A 22417-nucleotide genomic window follows, 5' to 3' on the forward strand; every position below is an offset into this window, starting at 1 on the left:
CTGCCGGCTCTCCTTCCTGGGGCTGCTGCCCTTGGCCAGAGCCGCCCGCACCGCCGATCCGCAGGGAAAGGGCTGCGAGGGGTCCAGAGACCCCTTCTCGGGGTGTCTGCCGCCTGCGTGCTTGCACAGTGATGGAGGATGTTACTTATGTAACTCACAGTGTGTGTTTAAAAATAGGCAAAGCCAGGGAAAATATTTACTAAGCAATTTGCTATTTACTAAGCAAGGCTGGGAACCCACGATTAGAGCATCCCGGGGCTGGGGACCAGCGTGCCGCATTGGCCTCTGCTGTACATCACTATGTACATCACTGTTCATTGCTGTGTAGGGTGTACATTGAGAGGCTGTACATCGCTGCCCACCCCTGCGCCGCTGCGCTTGTGCTGTGCTGGGCACAGCGAAGCCCTGGGCCGGGCGGGAGGTGACGGCGACGCCAAGGACAGGTCGCCCAGCTGCTGCGTGTGCAGGCTGCAGCTCACTACGGATGGAAGCTGCTGGCAGGTCTCTTTCTGAACAGGTCAGTGTCCTTCCTGCTCTGCAGAGCTGTGTCTGCTGACTGTGCCAAGCGGTACTTGGCAGCCAGCGCCACCGGTGTGGCTGACAAAGTCAGGTTATCTCCTCAGTGCTTGATTTGCAGCCGGTGTCACTTGCCAAGCTGGGTTGCGTGCCAAGCTGGAAAATGCCACTCGGGGCATTTTCTTAATTGCTCATCACAAACAGCGGGCTCCGCTCCTGCTCTGCTCTTGTATCTTCCTGCCGCGCACCCTGCGGCTCAGGAGCGTTGCAGCCGGTGCTGGTGCCGGTGCGGCTGAGTCCTCTGATGCTGCTCTCGTCAGCCGCTCTCCCTCCAGCCGGTGGGCAGGAGCCGGGGGGGCTCGCTGGGTGCTCTGTGTCTGTTGTGCAGCCTTCACAATGGAAGGATGCTGCTGACTTCCTCCACCATTGGCTCATGCGCCCCAGTTCCCTCGTCCAACAAGTGGGGGGGGCTATAGAAGTCAGTCTATAGGTTGTTCTGCTGCTGCAGCTCCTTCCCTCTGCAGCAGAGGAGCTCGCTCTTGCTGCTGCGCCCACGCCAGCTGCTGCTCCCCCATCATCTGCATTCCTGTGTTCTCTGCGCGGTCCCTGGCAGAACCCAGGCAGCCATCAGTCACTGAAACACAGCGATGCTGTCGCTCCAGCTGGTGTTCTGGGTTGGTGGGGACCGGGCAGCGGCTCCTGTGAGGGGGGGTGGGAGGAGCTGGGTTTGCAGCGCGCGGTGCTGCAGAGCGGCTCACACCGCGGCACATGCTGCAGGTCTCCTTATGTAAAATTCATCTGCAGAAATCAGCTCTGCCACTTCAGATGGTGGGAAGTAGGCTGCTCGCTCAGCTCACAGCAGACGTGGGCGACAGGATGTTGAGGTTCTGCTTTTGCTTCAGCCTCTTGGTGTTTGGCTAAGCTTGATCAGTGCCACTCAGCCCTTTCTCGCTCGGTGACCCCACGAAGCAGCAGGGAGGTTTGCGGGGCTCCTGGTCCCCCAGGCCCCGGGGTGTGGGGGGCAGCGCTGTGCCAGGTTGTTCCCTGGGCTCCACACACGTGAGCTCCTGCCGCTGACCCGCGGTGGGAACTGGCAGCTTTGGCCGAACCAGAGTTATCTTTGGGGAAGTCTGGAAAGACTGTGTAATTGGGTAAGAGATTTTCTTTGACAGAAGCCAGACAGTTAAAACGTGCAGCAATGACTCATATATTTAATAAGGACACCAACAGATGGAAGCTTGGAAGAAAGGATCCCTGCAGGGAGGTTATTTGAGATGCTCCGCAGTGAGGAATGAGCCCTTTGAAGCGCCTGATGGAGGCCGGTGTTAGAGGTGGCCAGACCAGATGGACGGGTCTGTCTGTCCGGAGGCCTCTCTGCCGTGTGCAGGCATTCCTGCGCACAGGGCCGGCTGCTGATTCACAGGAAGCGCGGGGCTGCAGCTCGGCTGCCACGTGAGCGCTTCGTGCGGTTACTGAGGGCGAGCGGGGCTTCTCTGCAACGGGCCGGGCGGGTTTTGCAGCGGGACAGTCGTCTGCCCTTTCCCAGGTGGTCCCGGTGTCCAGGAGCGGCTGAGCCAGCCCGGGGCTGCGGGAGCTGCGGGCTCTACGGCAGCAACGGTCCAGAGCTGGTGACAGCGCTGCCCGTGACAGATCTGCTGCCCAAGCCCCGGGCACTCCTCGAAGCGCTTTGGACACTGCACAGCACCAGGAACATTGTGCTCCTCTCTCTAGCGTGTGGGAGGTAATGAATTTGGGAGCCCTGGTTAGGGGAGAGATTCCCGAGGGAGGCCAGCCTGGCAGTGTTTATTCCTGCGGGGTCTCTTGGCTGTTATTTTTAAACAATAGTTTAATAAATAAATAAACCTGTTGCCACGGAAGGATACAGCATCAGCCAGGGCTCTATGAAGTCGCTGTTTCCTTGGAAAATGGAAGGGGCAGGTGTTTCCCTGCCCTCTGCCCGGCTCCGTCTGCCTCCTTGGAGCAATCGGCTCTGCCTGGCTCTGGCACCCCCACACCCCGGGAGCAGGGCTGCCCTGGGGGGCCCTGGGGGCCGCTGGCCCTGGGGGCGGCTCCCGGCCCGCCTGGGCTGCTCACTGGCACGTCCCGAGTGGAAGGAATCCACCGGCTGTGTCCCAGCACAGGTGCAGCCCCGATGGATGCGGGATAAATCGGGAGGTGGATCTGGTTTCGCGGCCCCTGCCCGGGGGTTTTCTCTGGGGGCGGCGGGGCACAGCGCAGCATCCCGGGGACCGCGGGCTCGGGGGGCGCCGGGCAGGGCGCTGCAGCCACGTGCGCAGGGCGCGTTTGGGCAGAAATCGGTGGATTTGGGAGTTTGCCTGGGGAGGGAGGGGAGGGAGCGAGGGAGGGGCGCGGCGCGGCGGGTCGTTATCACCCGAGCGGGCGGGGCGGGGGCTCAGCCCCGCATCCCGTTCCGCATCCACCCCCGCACCCCACTCCGCACCCCGCCCGGGCAGCGCAGGGAGCGGGCGGCGGGGCCGGGGGGGCTCCCGCGGGCCGGTCCCTCCCTCCCGGCCGGGCGGCGCCGGGGGGCGGCGGGGGCGGGCGCTCGCTCTCCCTGCCGGCGAGTAGCGCGGTCCGGGGGAGGCCCTTGGCGCTGGCGGCGGAGCGGCGATGGGGGCGGCGCGGCCGCAGTGAGCCCGGCGGGGAGCGGCGCGGAGCGGGGAGCGGGACGGAGCGGAGCTGCGCCCCTTGGGCCGATGGCGTTCAGCGCCTGGCAGATCCTCTCGCCGGTGCAGTGGGCCCGCTGGACATGGTCGGCGGTGCGGGGCGGCGGCGGCCCCGAGGGGGAGGACGGAGGGGCGGAGGAGGACTCGCCGGCCCTCGGCTCCAGGCAAGTGACCACGGCCCCCGCCCCGACCCCCCCGTGCCACCCCCGCGGGTGCCCGTGCTTGTCGCCCGCTGCCCGCTCGCTGCCTGTCCTCAGCTTGGCTGCCCGGGGGCCGCAGCTGCACCGCGCCTGGGGAGCGGTGGGGGGGACGGGGGTCCGAGCGGTCTGTGCCCCCCCGGGAAGATGCCGGCGGGCTCACGGCAGCAGCACCGGGACGCCGTGCCCGCCCTCGCCCGCGGCAGCGCCCCGGAGCGGCGGGGAAGGCGCCGCTGGTGGATGCTCAGCCAGCCTGGCAGGGACCGGAGAGAAGCGACCCCGGAGGCTCGGCCGAGAGGAGGGCTGGGGGCGTGGGGGGATGCTCACGATGTTGCTTCACCTGTTCTCCCTTTTCCATTTGCTAGCGAGTCCCGCTGGACAGGAGGGAGCGGCCGCTGCAGGAATCCGCGGCCGGCCGGCCCGGAGCCGGTCTGGCTGGATGTGTAGGCAGTGTGGAGGATTTCACAGCTAGCCTTGAAAGTGGTAATTCCTCATTCTTTTCCCCCCCCTCGGCAGCTCGGACTCCGAAGGGAATTTTGAGACCCCTGAAGCAGAAACGCCGACCCGCTCGCCACTCAAGCAGTTCTGCGAGCCGCCGCCGGGACCACCGGAGCCCGAGGCCGGGACCCCAGGTAAAGAGCCAGCGGGCACCTTCTGCTTTTCGGCTCTCTGCTCCGGATGCGGAAAGCAGGGTGGGGTGAAGGAGAAGTGCTTGTTTTGAATAATGTCTGCCACATTTTTTGTGGTTAATGGCCTGGATGGTTCAAATGCCAGTACTCAGGGCCGCGCACTCTGCAAAGGGCTACTCTCTCCCTTGAGCAAAACATTGATTTATTGAATCACTTTGGAGGGCTGCAGCGTAGGCTCAGAAGGGTCCGTTTGCCCCCTTTGGCTCATGCCTACGCAGTGCAAAATTTCTGTGCAGTTCTGCAACCACCAGTTGCACCCTCCTGCTGTCCCTGAACCAGAAGAGAGCGAGAGGCCGGTGGAGGCAGAACTGTGCGCGTTGGGTGGTGTTGGCTGCAATACTGTGTGTTTTCGTGAATGCTTGTAGCCGTCAGCTGGGAGCTGGCTGCTCAGCCGGGTTTTGGAGTGTGCCAGCTCGAACCACAGCCTTGTCCTCCCCATCAGGAGCCCAAGTACTGCGTGACCTTGGCAGTAACAGGGTGCTGGGGCTCTCTGTCTCCTGCAGTGTTGTTTTGCTGTTGAGGTGGTTCTGGTTGCCCATCCATCCCTGTAAAAACACAGGTTTGTTTGCCTCGGTGGAGAGAGCGCTTGGTTCATTTGTCCAATAATCTCAGCTCTTGGAATAAACCTTCTGTTTTAAGAAGGGATGATAGAGACATCTTTGCTTTGGGGATAATGCCTGGGGAGGGGCAGAGGGGAGATAAAGGCTTTCCCAGCAGGTGTGGGATCATTTCTGCCTGTGTCCCTGCTCGCCGGGACGCGCTGTTCCCCGGGGCCGGCCTGGCGGCGAGGGAGCCAGCCGCTCGCGGCGCCCCGCGCACAAAGGTCGCAGTGTTGCGGCGCCCAGGGGATGCTCTCTGGCAAAAGCTGTTTTTCTGTGCTGGCTGGCGGTGAGCGGGATGTTGGAGGCGGCAGCGCCAGACCCGCTGCATGCCAGCACCAGCTCCGTCCCTGCCCGGGGCTTCGCGTGCATCACCCAGTGCCCTGAAATGGTGGAGAGAAGGGACTACCCGGGTGCGGTTGTGAGTTTGCAGCGTGCAGAAGGCATCCTGGATTGTTGAATAACCATCCCTTAAGTAATCTACACGTTAAGCCCTCATCTTTGCAATGCTGCTTCGCAGCAGCGTGCGCTGTTCTGTGTGGCTGCAGCTCGGGAACGGCAGCGGCTGCAAACGCTGCCATCGGGAGCTCCAGCGTCGTGGCTGCTCCTCGGGACCAATGCAGCCGAGCTGCTGCGGGCGGCGGGAGCCCTGCAGCCCTCGGAGGAGCTGCTGTGCAGCGGGGGCGCGGCGGGAGCCCCAGCCCGTGGGCAGGTACCCGGGCAGGTGCAGGTGCAGCCGCTCCCAGGCTCGGGGCACTGGCAGGAGCAGCCGCTGCTCTGTCTTGCAGCTGCGGTCTCACCCTTACTTGGGAATAAACAGGGTTGGGAAACTTGTCAGACAGCAGCTGTGACTGCGGGGACTGGTGGCCTGGATGCATTAAACCCTGTTCTCGGGGACAAAACTTCCACGGTCCTGTTGCCCCGGGGAGGGGGCTGCAGTTGGGCTTAATGCCCCTTCAGGATCATGCAAACAGTTTTCCTCTTGCTGCCTCGAACAGTGGAGCCTGTAATTCTGTCCTATTGTTGCTGAAGTTATCTTCAGTCATCTGCCAGAAAGAGATATTGTGTGCAAGGAAACGAGCAGAAGTGACAAATATGGAGCCGTCAGCGATGGGAGCAGGCTCGTCGGCTTTTCCTGCTGTTGCCCTGATGCGGGGCGCATGCTTTCCGGTGCGCTAGAGGCAGCATCGTTTGCCGGTATGCTAATTCTTAACAGAATAGATTTAAAAATAGATCAACGGTCTGTTAACCAAAGCGGAAAGCCAAAAGAGGAAAAAGTCGTTAGCTGCGTGAGCCTGAGCTGAATGCAGGGGCCAGATATCCTGTGCTGGGGCTGCGCGGGAGCCGGGGGAGCGTGGGTCAGGCTGGGGTGGCGTGGAGCCGCGTCCGGGCTGCGGTGGTGCCGGCGTGGTTCTGGCGGCGTTTGGCGCTCCGGGCCGTGCGGAGGATCGGTGCTGCTCCACTTGCTGGAGGTGGATGAGGAGGGCGCGGGGCCTTTGCATGGCGGTGCGGCCGCTGCCAAGTTTCGCTCGTTTGCTCCAGGGAGCTGGCGCGCAGGAAAGCTGTTTAGTTACTCGCTGTTTGTGTTTAATTTCAGCCAAAGGAAGACGAGCATAACGATTATAACGCACACACACAAAGTGCCTGTAGCTGTGGTGCCAGACTGTGCTCTCTGTATGTTTTTCTTTAGAGTGTAAAGTCTCCATTTCCACTTTAATGTCCCCTCACCGCGCACTGGCAGGACCAGCAGCAGGTTTGCGCTCCCTGCGCAGCCCGTGCAGCTGCTGTTCGCAGGGCTCCGGGCCCTTTTACTGCATCCGTGTCTGGGATGGAGCCCGGGGTCACTGAGCCGCTGGCACTAAGGTGTCCCCCCCGGCAGGACACGGTGCCCGGGTGACACGGGACAGCTCGGTCACCTCTGGGGGTGCTGCTGAAGGCATCGGCCGGGCTGCCGGGTGGGTGTGGAAAACCAGTGGGTCACAAAACTGGAAGGTCTGGGAGAGCAGCTCCTGTGATTTCAGTGAGGAAAGGGCAGCTGTGGGTGCACCGTCCCTCCCTCCCCGCCCGCGGGCAGCGGGGGGGCGGTTTGCCTGCTGACTGCTTGGTGTTCCAGAAGGAATTACTCGGTGCTGGGGCTGGAAACCAGGATGGGCTCCTGTCTGTGAGAACGGCGGCTGCAGAGCCTTCCAGTGGGAGTGTCAAATGCATTTAAAAGGTGCCTTTTGCCCTGACTTTGAAGTCTGTTGTTCTACTCAGGGCTGTCTCGGTGAGGTTTAAAACATCTGAGCAACAAAGCAAGTGCAATAAAGTTTTCTTTGGGGTCTGTTAGGGAGCTTTTCCTGGCTCCTGGTGATGGGAAGGCCTGGCATGCGCTGCCTCAGTGTTTTCTGGCTGCACTCCAAGTACGTTCCACTGATTTGTGTTTACTGATGCATTTTCTGGGGCAGCAAGGCAACGTCAATTTGGAAGGAGCTTTTCTGCAGTCAGAAGAAGCTTTTTTGCAGTCTCAGGGAGTGCACAGCCCCTCATGATTCACTTCCATGACTTTTAGCATCCCGGAGATCAGTTATGCAAACCACGAGCCATCGGCTGAGTCAGGGCCGTTGGCTCCATGTCTGGGATTAGCCCAGGGACCAGCGATTTGCCTGGTTCACTCCTGCCAGCCTGTGACTCCATCACCAGCGAACGTGAGCTGGTTGGAAATGTCCCGCTATGGGAACAGCCGTTCCAGGGCGATGCGCTCGGGGCTGCGGGAGCTTGTTGTTGGGGTCCCGCACCCAAACCCCCTCCTGCAAAGCAAGGGCCTGTTCGGCCTCACCCGGGCGGCTGTGCCACCGTCCCTGGTCGAGATGCGGGAGAAGAGGCGCGGATGAGCCGAGCGGAGCTGGCACCGGCTGTTCTCTTCCTGTGCCTCGGCATGTCTGCACCCAGCTCCAGGTGCTCGGGGGTGCAGCTTTCAGGATGCCGTGGTTGATAAGGAGCTTCCCCATCCCCCTGACAGCACAGAAAAGATTAAACAGTAAAAGGGTTTAGGGGAAGGGATTGGAGTAATAGTGATTAAGTCATGGATCAGGATTTGTGGTCAGGAAACTCTGGCCGCAGCGTGGTGAGCCTGGTGCAAATGCAGAGGTGGGGAGGGCGGAGGAGCCCTCTGGAAGGGGCGCACGGCAGGCGGGGGCTTCACCGGCTCTTTTTATCTTTTCAGAGCCAAGTGGCCATGCTGACCGGCTGGTAGGGGCAGCTCGCCAGGACAGCTCGCCCGGGACGCACCCCCAAGATGCGGCTCAACCGGAGACTGGAGCCCCCAAAGCCAACTCAGATGCTAAAGGGGAACCTGACCCCAAAGACCCGTCCCTGACACAGCCACCAGCCGCCACCCAGCCCCCGGCAGTGCCGGCACGCGGGGCTGACGCTGGCTGTGCCCCCGTGCCCGCGGCGGAGCCGGCACCGCTGCCCCATGTGGGCAGAGCCGCCCTGGAGCGCGACATGTCCGGAGGGGACACAACGGACCCTGGCACGGGGCCGGGGGAGCCCGCGGCCGATGCCCTGGCCCAGGAGTGCTCGCCCAGCCGGGGCCAGCTCGGGAAGGGGAGCCCGGCTTTGCTGGGGGGGGAAACAGAAGAAACCACGGAGGAGACCCCGGTGCCCCCGGCGTCCTACGGGTTTGACCCCGAGCTGTACGACGAGAGCGTGAAGCCCTTTGTGGCAGGGGGCTGCCGGCTGCAGAGCTCCCCGCCAGCAGCCCCGTGCTGCCTCTCCCATCCCGCTGAGCCGGGGGGGCACCCGGACCCCAAAGAGCAGCTCCAGAAACACGAGGCCGATGGTGTGGAGGAGGGAGAGAGCGTGGAGGGCAGGAGAGCTGCACCCAGGAAGGGCAGCAGGATCCCGGCCAGCAAGCTGACACCGAAGAGGCATCGGGACTCCCCCAGGAAACCCACCGAGGATGCGGAGAGGGGTCCCACGGAGCCGCTGCCTCCCCAGGGCTCCCCCCGGCTGGGTCCCGCGCGCTGGGACAACCCGGGTCCCAACCCCTTTGGTGGCAGCTCAGCGCTGCAGGACTCGCCAGCTCTCCCCAGGGGCTCTTACCAGTTCAACCCGGATAACTTTGATTCCATGGATCCCTTTAAGCCCACCAAGACCCTCGCCAGCACCGCCGACTCCTGCCCTGCCGCCGATAACAGCCTCAATGAGATCCTGGAGTCGCAGACGCTGGAGGTGCAGGATGAGCTCGTGAGAGGCAGAGACTCCCCGAAGAAACCCAGGTCGCGCCTGATAACGTGAGTGCTGGTGCGGCAGCCCCTGCGTTCCCCCGCGCGGGCAGGAGGTGGTGATGGTGATGATGCTGGTGATGGTGATGATGGTGGTGGTCCTGCCTCGTGTCTTCTGAGCAATGCCGACGTGCGCCTCGGGTTCTGCTGCCATCCCAATTCGATCTGTCCCTGGTCACTCAGAAGCAGATGGGAGGAGAGGGACGGGTGTCCCAGAGCGGTGACGGTGCCCCGGGTCCCAGACAGAGCAGGGAGGGACCTGCTTATCGGGGTCACCTCTTTGGAAACCCCCGTGGGGCTCCAGCTTCCGGGACTGGGGAGTCAGAGCCACGCTGTGGCGGGGGCCGGGTGACCGGGTGCTGTGGGACACACCGGGAGCTGCCGCTGACTTTCCTTCTTTATAACAGGAGAGAACAGAGGTTAAACAGGCAGATGGGTTTTGCTTTTATCACATCTGCATGGGCAGCAGGGAGCTGCTTGTCCCTTGCTGGACTATTTAAGTGCATATTTAGTTCCTGAACTGGGGTATTTAACCCCCCTGTGTAAATGGTGATGGTTCATAGTGCCTCCTGGGAGTGCAGGCAGCATCGCCCTCTCTGGGAACAGGTCTGATGGCTAAACGTTGCTGTTTTCTTGGTGTTCCACCTGTTGTATCGTGAGTGTCCTCCAAGCTGTTTCTGGGTAGTGCTGAAGTCTCAGCCTGACATTTAAGACAGGCTCTGCTGAGCTGGGCTTGGCTCCACCTGCCCTCCCACGCCGGCTCTCTGGGCGGCAGAGGATGTGAGGGGGTGCTGCACGAGGGAGTACCTACCCACCCAGTTTGGGGTCTTTCCACTGTAATTTGTGTTTGCACTTAGCACAGGTAATTGGAGCCTGTTGCAGAGTTAAGCAGGAAACCTGCTGGAAAGGGGAGATCTTAGGAGCGCAGAGTTTGTGCTCGATTTGGCAGCAAAGCTGGAGCAAGCGCCACTCTGCTGATGGGTTCTCCAGCGGGTTTTTACAGAGGGAGCAGGTAAAACCCAGCAGGCGAAACAAGGGCGTGTTGGATGGTTTTCTCTTAGAAATACTCCGCGGCGTGTGGGTACGGGTGTTTGCAGGAGTCGGCGTTCGGTGCGTGGCCGCGGGCGGCAGCCGGGGTGGGCGCAGCGGAGCCCCCTCGCCGCGGAGCAGCGCGGGCCGTGCCGGGCACTCGCCTGCGGGGTTTGCGGTTTGATCTCATCCTGCCGCCGCGAGCAGTAAATGCAGAGTCCGAGCATCCTTTATCTGTGTGTTCCTCCCAAAAGACAGCGCTGGCAGCTCACTGTGCTTCTCCAGATGAGTTAGTATCCAGGTCTTTTCACATGCTCTTCTTCTCTCCATCTGTCTGTCTCTCTCCCTGTCCATGCTTTGGTGCATCAGGACTACTGAGCAAGTGAAATTTCTCTGTTTTCTGTTGTAAGTACTCTCTTCTGTATTTATTTCTTCTTTTCCTTGCTGGTTTTTGTCCTCTCTGGGTGTGTGCTGGCCTCACGTGTGTCCATGGCATGCGGGCTCCTTCTTGCCCTTCAACTCGCGCTGTCTGACGTGTGTCCCGCGCCGCTGGGGCTGGAGCCGGGGCCGCTTTGCCCCGGGTGCGCACGCGCTTGCTCCCGCAGCGTGCCGGCTCCCAGCGCCCCGAGCCGGTGATGTACAAGCACCCCAAACCAGTGCATCGCTAACGGGGAGCAGGTTTCTGTGCAGCCCCGGTCCCTGCTCTGCTGGCACACGTGCGATGGGATGGGGAGGCTGGAGCGAAGCGGGTGGAGGTGATTCCTTAGACCGCGGTACAGCTCATTGCCAGCTGCTCGAGCTCCTGCCGTGTCCCTGCAATGGGTGGCAGCGAGTCTGGAGGTGGAGGCCCCTCCCCATGTATCTGCAGCGGCCGTTACACCCCAGCTCAGTGAATATCCATCTTCTGGGGGGTTGGGACACAGCAGCAAGCTGGGGGAGATTGCTAAATGTGGAGTGAGAGAGTGGTGAGACTGCTGAAAGTGGAGTGAGAGGGTGGTGAGAAGTGGGAGGAGAGTTGTGCTCTCCTTCGCGTGCCGCGATGCTCGTCATCTCGTCGGTGACTCCCTCGGTCCCTGCTGGCTCCGGTGACAGGGACCCAGCGCTGCTGGGACTGCTCCGCAGCTGCCTGGAGCTGGCTGAAGATGCTGATGCCGTGTCGGGACGTGCTGTGCCTGTTGCGTTGCCCAACTCTGGGACAGGACGTTTGGAGGAACATGGGACAAAGTCCCAGGGGAGCCGCCTTGCTGGGAGCACCCAGCCATGGGTCCACTTCAGATCAACCCGAGCTGAGCCTTCTCCCGTCTGCACGAACCTTCTCCCATCTCCTATCGCCCCGGAGCTCCCTGGAGAGCAAAGCAGAGCTCTCTGACGGGTCCGACTCACCTGGCAGACACATGGATGCTGTGGAGATGTCACAGACAAAGCTCCAGCTGCAGGGATGGGGGGACATCCCTGGAATCGGTTCCTTCCCGCAGAAAATCAGCGGCGCTCAGACCTCAGGCTGCCACCACGCTGGACGCGCAGGGCGAGGGCGCAGCAAGGGAATCTCTCTGCCGGCTCCTTGGCTATCGCATCTCTCGCTGTCAGCACCCCGGGCTCCTTTCTCTGGTCCTTACCCTCAGCAGGAATAAATGCCTCAAAGACAAACCCGATCGCTTTGTACTCGTGTGTTTTGTTTGCTTGTTCATTCCAGAACACGCTCTGCCTCGGTATTCGCTGGTGAGTGGGGTTGCTGGCGCGGAGGGGGCGATGCTGGCGCTGGGGCTGCTCCCCTTGCTTGGGCTGTCGCGCACGTGCCCCCGCTGCTCCTGCCGCGCAGCCCCCGCAGCCCCGTCCCACCGGCCGCTTCTCTCTCGCCCGCAGGAGCGGCTGCAAGGTGCAGCAGTACGAGGCGCAGCCCCTGGTCCTGGACACCTGCGCTCAGGTACGTGGGATCCCGTCCCGGGAGCTGATGCGGGATGCTCGGATGGCGGCATGGAGGGGACGGCTGACGGGTGCTGCGGTGACACCAGACCAAAGGGACGTTCCCTGGAAGCAGCAGCTCCTGGCCATAGGGAGAACATCTTCCCTGTGGGCAGGGAGCGGGGAGAGCTGTGCCTGGTGCTTGTCCCGGGTTTTTCTGCCAAACCTGCGGGGGAGGCGGGGGGAGCAGCTTGTTGGGGGTGCTGAGCCTCCCGTGCTCCACGGGCCATCCGGGCAGCCTGGTTGCCTGATCCCCAGGGATTAGCTCAGTCCTGCTTAACCACATGCCTTGATCCTGCAGGATGAGGGAGCGCTGATCTCAGAAATCCCAGCTATCGCGAACCGGGATGGACGTGCCACCGATGAGGAGAAGCTGGCCTCCACCACCTCTGCGCAGAAACCGGCCGGGCTGGAGAAGAAGGGCGAGCCCGAGGATGACCTGGAGTACTTCGAGTGCTCCAACGTGCCCGTGCCGGCAGCGAAGCGCGGCACAGAGACAGGTAAGACGTCCCCACCGCGCGGTGTGACGTGTGCAGCCAGGCGGCCCCTGCAGCCCCTGCAGCCTGCGGCCGCGCTGCTGGCGAGGCAGCGCAGCTTCCCCGCGTTTATCCACACTGACAGGGCTAAAGCTGCCGCAAGGTACGGTGAAACCTCCGGTTGCTTATCTGTGCTGTTTCCATCATGGAAAAATCACAGTACAGGCTGTCCTTAGACTCTCCCGGTATGGAGCACTGTCCCCGTGGCTGATGGAGATCTCTGTGTCGCTACAGGAGGCCTCCACTAGCGCTCCTGGTAGCGTTTTGCTGTCAACCTCCTATGTAATTAGCCTCTCTGACCAATCCATTAAAACATAATTAAAAGCCAGGCAACGCGACATTTAATCAATAGCCAGGTCCTGGGGGCACTCAGGAGGAAGCCCCGCACGGCAGGTTTGCAGCTCTCCCCGCGCGGGTGCCCATTCATCACTCCTGAACGCTGCGCGGGGCTGCGGGTCCCGGCAGAGCAAACAGCCTTTGTCTCCCCGGGAGGAACAATCCGACAGCCAGCAGAGGGGCCGGCGGGTGCGTTGAGCGCTGCTCTCTGGGAGGGCCCGGGGGGGCCCGCAGCGAGCAGCCGCGGAGCAGAGTGCGGGGATAGACGGGGAAACACTGGGAGATGTGCAGCCACGAGCCTGGCGCTGCCTCCGGGCTGGCTCTGGCCACGCTGTTGTTCTCTGCCCAGCTAACGCATGGACAGCCGGCCATGCCGGCTGCTGGAGCGAGGGTCACGCAGCTCTCCCGCGCGGTGGGAGATGGCAGGGTGCCTCACACGGTGTGGATGGGAGGAGACGGCTCTTGTCTTCTCTCTGCTGCTGTTAGAATAGCAGGAGCCGTGTGGCAGCTCCTCGGGGGGTTTTGTGCCCCGTTGGTGTGGGCTGCGGCTCCTGCTGTTTGGAGGGGCCCGAGCAGCTGGGCTTCACCCCGGGGCCGCAGCCCGTCCGCACCAGCCAGTGACGTGCAGAATGAGCCCTGCAACGGGGCTGTGCATCTTCATTCCTGCTGCTCGGCCCCCGCGCTCCCCGGGAATGGCCGCTCTGGTGGCAGCTGCGGGGACACGGGGCTGGACGGCCACCAGGGGGGAGTGCTGGGTTCCAGTCCCGGGGAGCGGGAGGGAGGCTGGCGGGGATGCAGGACGTGTCCTCCCTGCAAGAGCAGGAGCTGGGGCAGGGATGCAGGACGTGTCCTCCCTGCAAGAGCAGGAGCTGGGGCAGGGAGGCAGGACGTGTCCTCCCTGCAAGAGCAGGAGCTGGGGCAGGGATGCAGGACGTGTCCTCCCTGCAAGAGCAGGAGCTGGGGCAGGGAGGCAGGATGTGTCCTCCCTGCAAGAGCAGGAGCTGGGGCAGGGATGCAGGATGTGTCCTCCCTGCAAGAGCAGGAGCTGGGGCAGGGAGGCAGGATGTGTCTTCCCTGCAAGGGCCAGAGATGCAGGATGTGTCCTTCCTACAAGGGCAGGGGCTGGGGGCAAAGAAGCCTTTTGGGAGGAGAAGCTCAGCAAATCTGCACATGCCACCAGGGCCCTGTTTCAAAGTAGCTAAAAGGTTGTGTTTCCCTGTCTTTAGGCTTTGAGAAGGACATCTCCAAGCAGACGGCAAAGGATGGGCCTGGCATCTTCCCCGTGAGTGCCCCTCGTTTCCTTTGTCCCCCCGTGGGAGGCTCAGGGCGGCTGTGCCGGTGCTGGTGCAGGGCTGAAACGAGTTCCTTCGGGAGTTAAAGCTCCTGGAAAGCCCACGCAGGGACTCGATAAACCCAGCGGTGGTTTCTGGGCAGGCTGCTCCGGGGAGGGAGCCAGCGCTGCCGGGACAGCGGGGCTGGGGAGCCGGGGCTGGGGAGCCGGGGCTGTGCCGGGGAGGGAGCCAGCGTTGCCAGGACAGCGGGGCTGGGGAGCCGGGGCTGCTCCGGGGAGGGAGCCAGCGTTGCCAGGACAGCGGGGCTGGGGAGCCGGGGCTGGGGAGCCGGGGCTGTGCTGGGGAGGGAGCCAGCGCTGCCAGGACAGCGGGGCTGGGGAGCCGGGGCTGGGGAGCCGGGGCTGTGCTGGGGAGGGCAGCGGAGCCAGCGCCGCTGAAGGACAGTGGAAGGACAGAGGGGATCCGGGGCAGGACGAGCTGCGGGACAGCCTGTGCCTTCTACAAGGGACCCTCAAACGCAGCTTTCAGGAGGGCAGCTGACAGCAGAGATGGGGGAGTTAGTGAAAACAGCCCTGGCTCTGCAGCCCCCAGCAATCCCAGCACCCCGGCCATGGCACATCTGCATGGGGACACCTCAGTCTGTCCCCAGAAGCCATCGGGGTGGCCCCAAGACCCCTCCACTGTGGGGGGAACCCTGTGCCAGCTTAGTTGCCCCTGGCCAAAGCTGCTGGAGGTGGCAAGCAGATGACAATGAGATTAGCAACATCAGCACAATTAGCTTCTCTGAGACAGATTTAACTACGCTAAGCCCCACAAGGACATTAGTCAAAGTGAACCCTTTGTTTGGTGCTGGGGAGAGCCTGGCAGACGCTGCTCCCGCGGCCGGGCCAGGGTCACCCCAAACCCTGGGGGGATTGGCCGGGGACTCAGCTGTGCCCCCATTTTGGGGAGATGCTGTGGGCAGCTGCTGCCAAAGCCACACGGGGCTGGAGCTCCCCAGTGTCCCCAGCCGGACCCAAACCCGCACCCGGGGGCTCCTGCCCCGGCAGCAGAGCCCAAAAGGGCTGGGGTTGCCTGTCCTGGGCAGCAGTCAGAGCACAGGGACGGGCAGAGAGCTCAGTGCTCGTTTCCAAAACACAAGCAGGCTGCCTCCTCCCAAGCACTTCTCTATTTATGGCCCGGCAGCCGGTTCCCAAGGAGATGAGTGCGCAGGGCTGTCACTTCGCTGGTGCTGGAGGGAGGAGCGGGCGGTGGCGGACGTGGTTTGAGGGAATGCTTCTCTGGAGGCCTCTTGGGCTGCAGGACCCCCCAGGAAGGGATGGGGCAGCACCCAGGCAGGACTGGGTTCCTGGATCATGGGGCTGGGCTCTTCTCCTTCTGAAACGGGTCCCCATGGGATGCTGAGCCCCAGGGCACCCACGCGTGTCCCACATCCCAGCTCCCGGCAGAAAGGGCCCCAAAGACCCCCGTGGGCTGTGCTGGGTGTCTGAGCTGCCCGTGTGTGCGGGCAGGGAGGTTCAGAGGCTGCTGAAACGGGGGGGACACCCCAAGCAGGGTGAAAAGCAAATCCCGCGGCATCCCGGGCGGTGATTCCCCGCAGGGCAGCCCCGGGCTGTGCTCCACCGACAAGCCCCCGGCCGCCACCAGGAGCGAGAGCCCCCTGGACGGCATCTGCCTCAGCGAGTCCGAGAAGACGGCGGTGCTGACGCTCATCAGGGAGGAGGTAACGCTGGGGACCCCGTCCTGGTGGGACAGCGTGGGAAACCCCCAGAGCGTGTCCCAAGGGTCCTGTGTCTGCTGCAACCTAGATCATCACCAAGGAGATCGAGGCAAACGAGTGGAAGAAGAAGTACGAGGAAAGCCACCAGGAGGTCCTGGAGATGAGGTACGGGGCTTCTCCTCGCACATTCGGCTGTTTGTTCGTGCTGTTGCTGAGCCTGCCGGTGTCTTTGCCGCAGGAACGAAGCCCCGTTAGCCGCGCTGGCCGGGTGGCAGCAGCTGGAGGGCGGTCTGGGCGATGGTGGGAGCTGCAGCACCCACGGCTGGGACTCTGGGGATGGGGTGGCCCCGGGGCAGTTTGCTATCGGCAGAGCTGGAGGTGCGTGTCTGCAAAAAGCTGCTGCCTCTTACCTGCCTTTCGACCTCCTTTCCTCTAGGAAAATCGTGGCTGAGTACGAGAAGACCATTGCCCAGATGATAGGTGAGGGGCCGTGGCCTGGCTGGCGCGTGGGCAGGGCTGCCGCAGCCATGCTGGCTCCATCACCGAGTCCCCGCTCTCTGCTCTTCATAGAGGATGAGCAGAGGACAAACATGACGTCTCAGAAGAACCTGCAGCAGCTCACGATGGAGAAGGACCAGGCTCTGGCAGACCTGAACTCGGTGGAGAGGTCCCTGTCGGATCTCTTCAGGAGATACGAGAACCTGAAGGGTGTCCTGGAAGGCTTCAAGAAGGTCTGTACCTTGGTTTGCGGTGTCCCTGCAGCCCTGGGCCCTGGACACAGGGCTCCCGTGCAGCATTGGCCCCACTTGGTGGCTCTGTTCTGTGGCTGATGCTATTTAAAGCCTATTTCTTTCTACACTCGGAAGAGGATATATCATCCCATCAGAGCAACATCTCTGGGCTCCGTCCCAATGCAGATGGATGTACTTTTCTTTTTCCCCAGAACGAGGAAGCACTGAAGAAGTGCGCGCAAGATTATTTAACCCGGGTCAAGCAAGAGGAGCAGCGGTATCAGGCCCTGAAAGTCCATGCAGAAGAGAAGTTAGACAAGTAAGGTCATGCATGAGATTGCGGGGCGTGCTGGGGGCGTTCTGGGCGCTTACAGACCTTGTAGGGCAGCGGCTCCATCTGGCTCTCCTGAGGCTGGAAGGCAGGAGCCTATTGATGTGCAAAGCTGCCTTTTACAACCTCAGGCTCAAATGACTTAAAATGGCTGTGAGTTAAGCCAGCCCAAAGCCCTGAGTGGATTCTCTTAGGTTTTTGTTTTTAATGGGGGAACTGAGGTTCATGATCTGTTTAGTCATGGAACAAGTTTCCACATTTCTGAGGGCTCGTGTTTGTGGTGCAGGAAGGGGTTGTGCAGCTGCTGGGGCTCACGCAGGTTTTCCATCGGGGAAAACTGCTTCTCATGTACCCGGTGAGCAGGAGCCGGTGCCACGGGCTCTGCCGTTGTGCCGCGGTGCTCCTGTCTGCACCCAGCGCCGTGACCCCCGCCCCATTCTCTCCAAACCCCGCAGGGCCAACGAGGAGATCGCCCAGGTGCGCGCCAAGGCCAAGGCGGAGAGCGCGGCGCTGCACGCGGGGCTGCGCAAGGAGCAGATGAGGGTGGAGTCCCTGGAGAGAGCCCTCCAGCAGAAGGTAACGCGCCGGGGCCGCCGTCCCGTGCCGCTCGGCGGCAGATGTGCCGTTATCCCCACCTGTGCGCCGGGGGGTCATCGCGCTCTGCTTTCCTTCCAGAACCAGGAGATCGAGGAGCTGACCAAGATCTGCGACGAGCTGATAGCCAAGCTGGGGAAGACAGACTGAGCATCCCTGCCCCTCGCCCAGCACCCTGCACTTGGCCGCTTTCCTCGTACCGTCGAGCACCTTGCCTTATTGCCCAGGAAACCCCTGCAGAGAAGCACACGCGGCACCCCGGTCCCCACGCTGTCCCTGTGTCCCAAGGGCTCTGGGGTCCCCGCCATCAGGTGTGCGTGTCCCCCATGGGGTCAGCAGCCAGCGGCTGCCGCACCGCCCTTCTGCACAGGTGCCACCTCTCAGCCGCGAGGTGACACTCCAGGCTCTGTCCCCCTCAGCAGGGGGCTCTAGTCACGTTCTGATGTGCTTTGTCACTTACTGCCCTCACGTGCCCGGTTGCACAGGTCCTGCCCCGGGATATGGGTGACACCAGGGTTGGGGTCACCAGCTCTTGGGCTGGGGAAGAGGACCTGGCATGGGATGGGGAGGCAGTGAGGGGGCTCGGGGACCCCAGGGCCCCACCACAGGTGGTTTGCAGCCACCAGTAGCCTCTCAGTAGGTTGATGGGTTTTGGGGGAGGTGGTGGCATTCAAGGGGCTGGTCCTGGTCCCTGGTACATGGGTGACACGTGGCACAGAGCATCCTTGTCCCTGGCCGTGCCAGCCTTGGAGGAAGGAAGCCAACGTCTCTGCATTTGTGCAATTTATTAGCATTTATGAGCACCTACTAGCATTTATGAGCACTCGGGCTCTCTCCTCACTTCTTCCCATCGGGCACGTGTCTCGTTCCCCCAGCAGCGTGGGTACGGCCACTTCACCGGGGTAACTTCGGTCTGCGCCCAGGAGGAGCCCCCGGCCCAGGGGAGGGCAGGGGGCCACTTACAGCACTCGGCAGTAAGAGGAGCAAACAGAGCCCAGCCTTGACAGGCAAGGGCAGGTCCGGACAGCAGTAAAATACGCTTCTGATTTCACCCCTCGGCATTCACGCAAAACCCAGCCTGTGTTCAGTGCGGGCGATGCTCCCGTCCTCCTGCCCTGGCACAGCCAGGCTGGCTGCGGACAGCAGCTCTGCGGCAATAACCCGCTCCAGCATCCTCCCTCCCTGCTCCCCGGCAGCATCCTCCCTCCCTGCTCCCCGGCAGCATCCTCCCTCCCTGCTCCCCGGCAGCATCCTCCCTCCCTGCTCCCCAGCATCTCTCACCGTCGCTCCTCTCTCTGTCGTGTCCCTGTGCCTGTCCACATGCACTTCCCATTGGGGCAAAGAAGATTCCTAAGGAATGATTCACTAACTATAATATGGTTATAGTTCCATATATATAAATATATATATAATGGTTATAGTTATATATAATAGAAGGTGTGTGTGTAACTGTGAGCGGGCAGGACTGGTGCATCTCACACCGCAGCAGCCCTGCAGCTCCGGCGCGGTGAGGCTGCGGGTCCAACGCCGAGGATGCCGATGACAGCGTGGGGTGCACAGCAGCCCCCGCACGTCCAGTAAAGACACCGGTACCCAGTGTCGCCTGCTGCCAGCCCAGCTGTGTCACCAGCGCAGGGAGGCTGTGGGTGCGTGTGTTGCGGTCACAGCCTGGTTGTGTTTGGTGTCATTTTCCTGCAGCACAATCTAAACGTCCCTTTCGGGCAGCGCGGGGGCCGCCGTGAGCTGCCGGTGCTGCTGTGTGCGAGTGTGTGTCTGCCAGCAGGTCTGTGTCCACAACAACGTGCCAAGGAGTGAGCACCCTGACTGCAAATCGCTCCCCGTGCCCCCACCCGAGCAGGAGCTCTCTGCAGTGACTACTACCCCATCGCTTTGTACCATGTATGTAACTGCCGTCACCATTGGTTTTATATGTACAATAATTTCCCTTTTATATGTCAGGTAAATATTTGTAAGAGTTATACTCACACAAATGAGATTATTATAATGATTACTAATATATTTTTTCCATGTTTCATTGCCTGAATAAAAGTTGTGTTTATCACTCTTCAAAGCGCTCATGGTGTTTGTACGGTCGGTGAGGAGATTTTGGAGCAGTTTGTCTTGCAGGAAGGGCCCTGTTCCACCGCGGGTTGACGCATGTGCGTGGCGATGCGGTTGGTTTCAGACAAGCGTGGTTATCGGCTGGTCCTGGTCTGCGCTCGTTAACTGTGAGACCCGGTGCTGCACCTGGCGGGTGCTGCTGGACCGCGGTGCAGCTGCCGAGCTCAGCCGGACACGCTGGCCAGTGGGACTCGGCCTAATCCTGCACCTGCCCCTGGCAGCGCTGCCGGGTAAATCCTCTGCGGGACGGGGCCCGCCCTGCCTGGCTGGGGCCGCAGTCGCTCTCTCGCTCTTCTCTTTCGGAAGGCTGGAACCTTTGGAGGGCTTTCCCCAGCCTGGCTGCTGCAAACAAGAAAGGTGTTGTTCTCTGGCTGGAGCAGACCAGCTTGCTCAAGGTCTTTGGAAGCCACGGCCAGGTTCCATGCCGGAGATGGAGTGGTTCCCCAGGCAGGCAGCGCTGGGACGCAGGGCAGAGCCCACCCTGTGCACGGGCAGGTCCGTCACCCGCACCGCTCTGTCCGCTCCCCGGCCCCACGCCGGCCCCTGCCCTTGGGGACCCGCGTCCCGTCCTCCCCAGCTAAGATGGCATTAGCCGGGGTGCAGCGTTATCCCAGCCCGGTGACCAATCGCCCAAGCAGATTACCTGTAAGACCTTAAGACAAAAGAGCAGTTACGCACCCCGCGCCGCACACTGCTGGCAATGTCCGCCCTGAAGACCCTCCTGGCCCTGGCCATCGTCACATCCCTGGCCGGAGACAGTAAGTGTCCCGTAGCTCCAGGCACTGCTGGGGGGTTTTAATCGCTGTAGTTGCTCTTCTCCTCGCTGGCTGTCCCCATCCCTGTCCCCTGTGCGCAGGCTGTGTGTGCCCGTAGTGCCCCTGCCAGGTCCTGCTCCCATCCCTGCAGAACAGCATTTTGGGGGGGTGGCTGCTTTCTCCTCCCCGGAGCACCCAGAGCAGCACCCAGAGCAGCACCCAGCCCCTCGCCGTCCCCTCTGCCGCTCGCACTCAGCACAGGGCGTCCCGGTCCCTTCTCTGAGAGCCGGAGGAACGCAGCTCCCCATCGCCAGGGTGGTGTTTCCCACCCAGCCCCGGGCTCCTCGAGGGCAGAATTGCAGAGAGCCAGCGGGCTTGTGCCGCTCAGAGCGATGCCACAAAGTGTGGCGACGTTGGGACGGTTTCAGGAGCTTTGCAGCAGGAGGAGATGAACTGTGGACTGTTTTCAGCTGGTGGTAAATTAAAGGTTGTACCGTGCTGCAAAGGAGAAGCAGAAGACAGCGATCCCGCTGTGGATGCTGGGGTCAGTGCAGGCTAATGACTGGTGTTTACTGGCATTTGGCCCCATGATGTCACAGTTTCCCCGAAGATATTGGCTCTCTCCTTTTCCATGAGCTGAAGATGGAGCCCCGGCCTCTTGCAAGATCCCCCTGCAGTGGAGCTGGCCGGGAGAGGGCTCTGCTCAGCCAGCCAAGCAGGTTCACCAACACCAGTGGTAATTTAACCGTCACCATTCAAGTCCAGTATTCACAGTTTCAGGTGGGAGTGGGATCTCCAGGTTTGGGTTTTCTTGGGGAGGTGCTTTGCCTGCAGATATTTAAAACGGTGCTGTTATTTAAAGTCTCTTACTGTCATAAAATGATACCAACACTTCTGTTTGCTCAGCTGGGCTCTGACCGCTGCCTGTGGTCCCTGTCCCCTGCCAGGGCTCCCAGGAGCTGTGGCGACCCACGGGCTGCAAACGCCTCGTGGAGCTGCGGGGAGGGGTCTCGCCGCTGCTCCCACTCCTCCTCCTCCTCCTCCTCCTCCTCCTCGCAGGTAAAGCGCTGAGATGCCACAAATGTGTCGCGTCCAACGAGAACGACTGCAACAAGCAGGGCTCCCACAGCTGCCCCCAGTACGCCGACGCCTGCTCCACCATCACGGCGCCCAGTGAGTCCCTCGGCTGGGGATGCTGGGGACACTGGGGGGCTGGAGGGGACCGGGGGCAGCCCGGGAGCTGGATTCCCCGCGTCCCCGAGCAGCGGGGATGAGCCGCTTGTTTTCAGCCCCCATGTGCCTTTCCTTGCAGACAGCGTCATTAAGTCCTGCTCCTACAAGTCCTTCTGCGACCAAGCCCGGCGCGGGGGCTCCGGGGGGGCCACCCTGCAATGCTGCTTCAGCGACGACTGCAACGGGCCGGCGCGGGGCGCCCGGAGCGGCGGGGGGGCCCTGGCGCTGCGCCCCCCCCGCCTGCTGGCGGCCGCGCTGGCGGGGGCGCTGCTGCTGCGCTGGCTCTGAGCTCGGGGGGCCGGGGGCAGCCCCACGTAGCTGCTTGCTGCCGTAGCCTAGGGACGCTCAAAGCGAAGTCGCCACCAGGCAAATAAACGCTGCAGTTGAAAACCGTGTTCCCGGCTGGTGCTTCTTGTTCACGGGAAAACTGTCACCTCTGCGGAACGGCCCCAGCCGAGGCGACGGGGCTGCCCCGTGCTCCCCACCCCAGCACAGCCCCCTCCCAGCACATCCCCCCCGCGGCGGTGCTTTTGGGCTGCTCTGGGCCCGTTTGAGGGGTTTCTCTCCTCCTGTGGCTGCAAAGACACAGGCCTAGATGGACCATAAATGTACTTGGTGTGAAATACTGGCCAAGCCTGCTCGGTGCAGCTCTCCACACTACTCGGTGGGAGGAAACCATCCTTGGGACTCCCCCGGCCTCTGCGGGGAGTCCTGCAGGCAGAGCCCCCAGGGGCAGGCACAGGGACCCGGCCCAGGAGGTTTTGCAGTCTAAGGAGTGAGCAGGAAAGAAAAGGGAACGATGGAGGAGGAGAGGAGTGGGA

At 62.2% G+C, this 22417-nt stretch overlaps 2 protein-coding genes across 2 annotated transcripts; both read left to right on the forward strand.

The window, feature by feature from the left end:
* Positions 1-328: 328 nt before the first annotated feature.
* Positions 329-18708, forward strand: TACC1 (transforming acidic coiled-coil containing protein 1). Its single transcript, XM_082072616.1, has 13 exons — positions 329-3367; positions 3917-4032; positions 7894-8965; positions 11849-11909; positions 12249-12447; positions 14046-14101; positions 15712-15834; positions 15920-15996; positions 16268-16311; positions 16402-16562; positions 16775-16881; positions 17349-17469; positions 17569-18708. Exons 1-13 carry the CDS (start codon positions 2418-2420, stop codon positions 17635-17637), a joined length of 3156 nt encoding a protein of 1051 aa, XP_081928742.1. The 5' UTR covers positions 329-2417; the 3' UTR covers positions 17638-18708.
* Positions 18709-20263: 1555 nt separating this feature from the next.
* Positions 20264-21956, forward strand: LOC309450017 (uncharacterized protein). The gene is made up of 3 exons (XM_082072617.1): positions 20264-20366; positions 21423-21536; positions 21676-21956. Exons 1-3 carry the CDS (start codon positions 20309-20311, stop codon positions 21882-21884), a joined length of 381 nt encoding a protein of 126 aa, XP_081928743.1. The 5' UTR covers positions 20264-20308; the 3' UTR covers positions 21885-21956.
* The last annotated feature ends 461 nt before the right edge of the window (positions 21957-22417 follow it).

This window comes from Streptopelia decaocto (assembly GCF_964273445.1).
Source record: "Streptopelia decaocto genome assembly, chromosome: 25".
In the NCBI taxonomy this organism is placed as follows: Eukaryota; Metazoa; Chordata; class Aves; order Columbiformes; family Columbidae; genus Streptopelia; species Streptopelia decaocto.

Coding starts and splice junctions, on each gene's coding strand:
- TACC1 (XM_082072616.1), top strand. CDS start 2,418: ATGAAGTCGCTGTTTCCTTGGAAAATGGAAGGGGCAGGTGTTTCCCTG. Junction 15,997..16,267: donor CAGGAGGTCCTGGAGATGAG/GTACGGGGCTTC, acceptor CCTTTCCTCTAG/GAAAATCGTGGCTGAGTACG. Junction 17,470..17,568: donor AGAGAGCCCTCCAGCAGAAG/GTAACGCGCCGG, acceptor CTTTCCTTCCAG/AACCAGGAGATCGAGGAGCT.
- LOC309450017 (XM_082072617.1), top strand. CDS start 20,309: ATGTCCGCCCTGAAGACCCTCCTGGCCCTGGCCATCGTCACATCCCTG. Junction 20,367..21,422: donor CACATCCCTGGCCGGAGACA/GTAAGTGTCCCG, acceptor TCCTCCTCGCAG/GTAAAGCGCTGAGATGCCAC. Junction 21,537..21,675: donor CTCCACCATCACGGCGCCCA/GTGAGTCCCTCG, acceptor CTTTCCTTGCAG/ACAGCGTCATTAAGTCCTGC.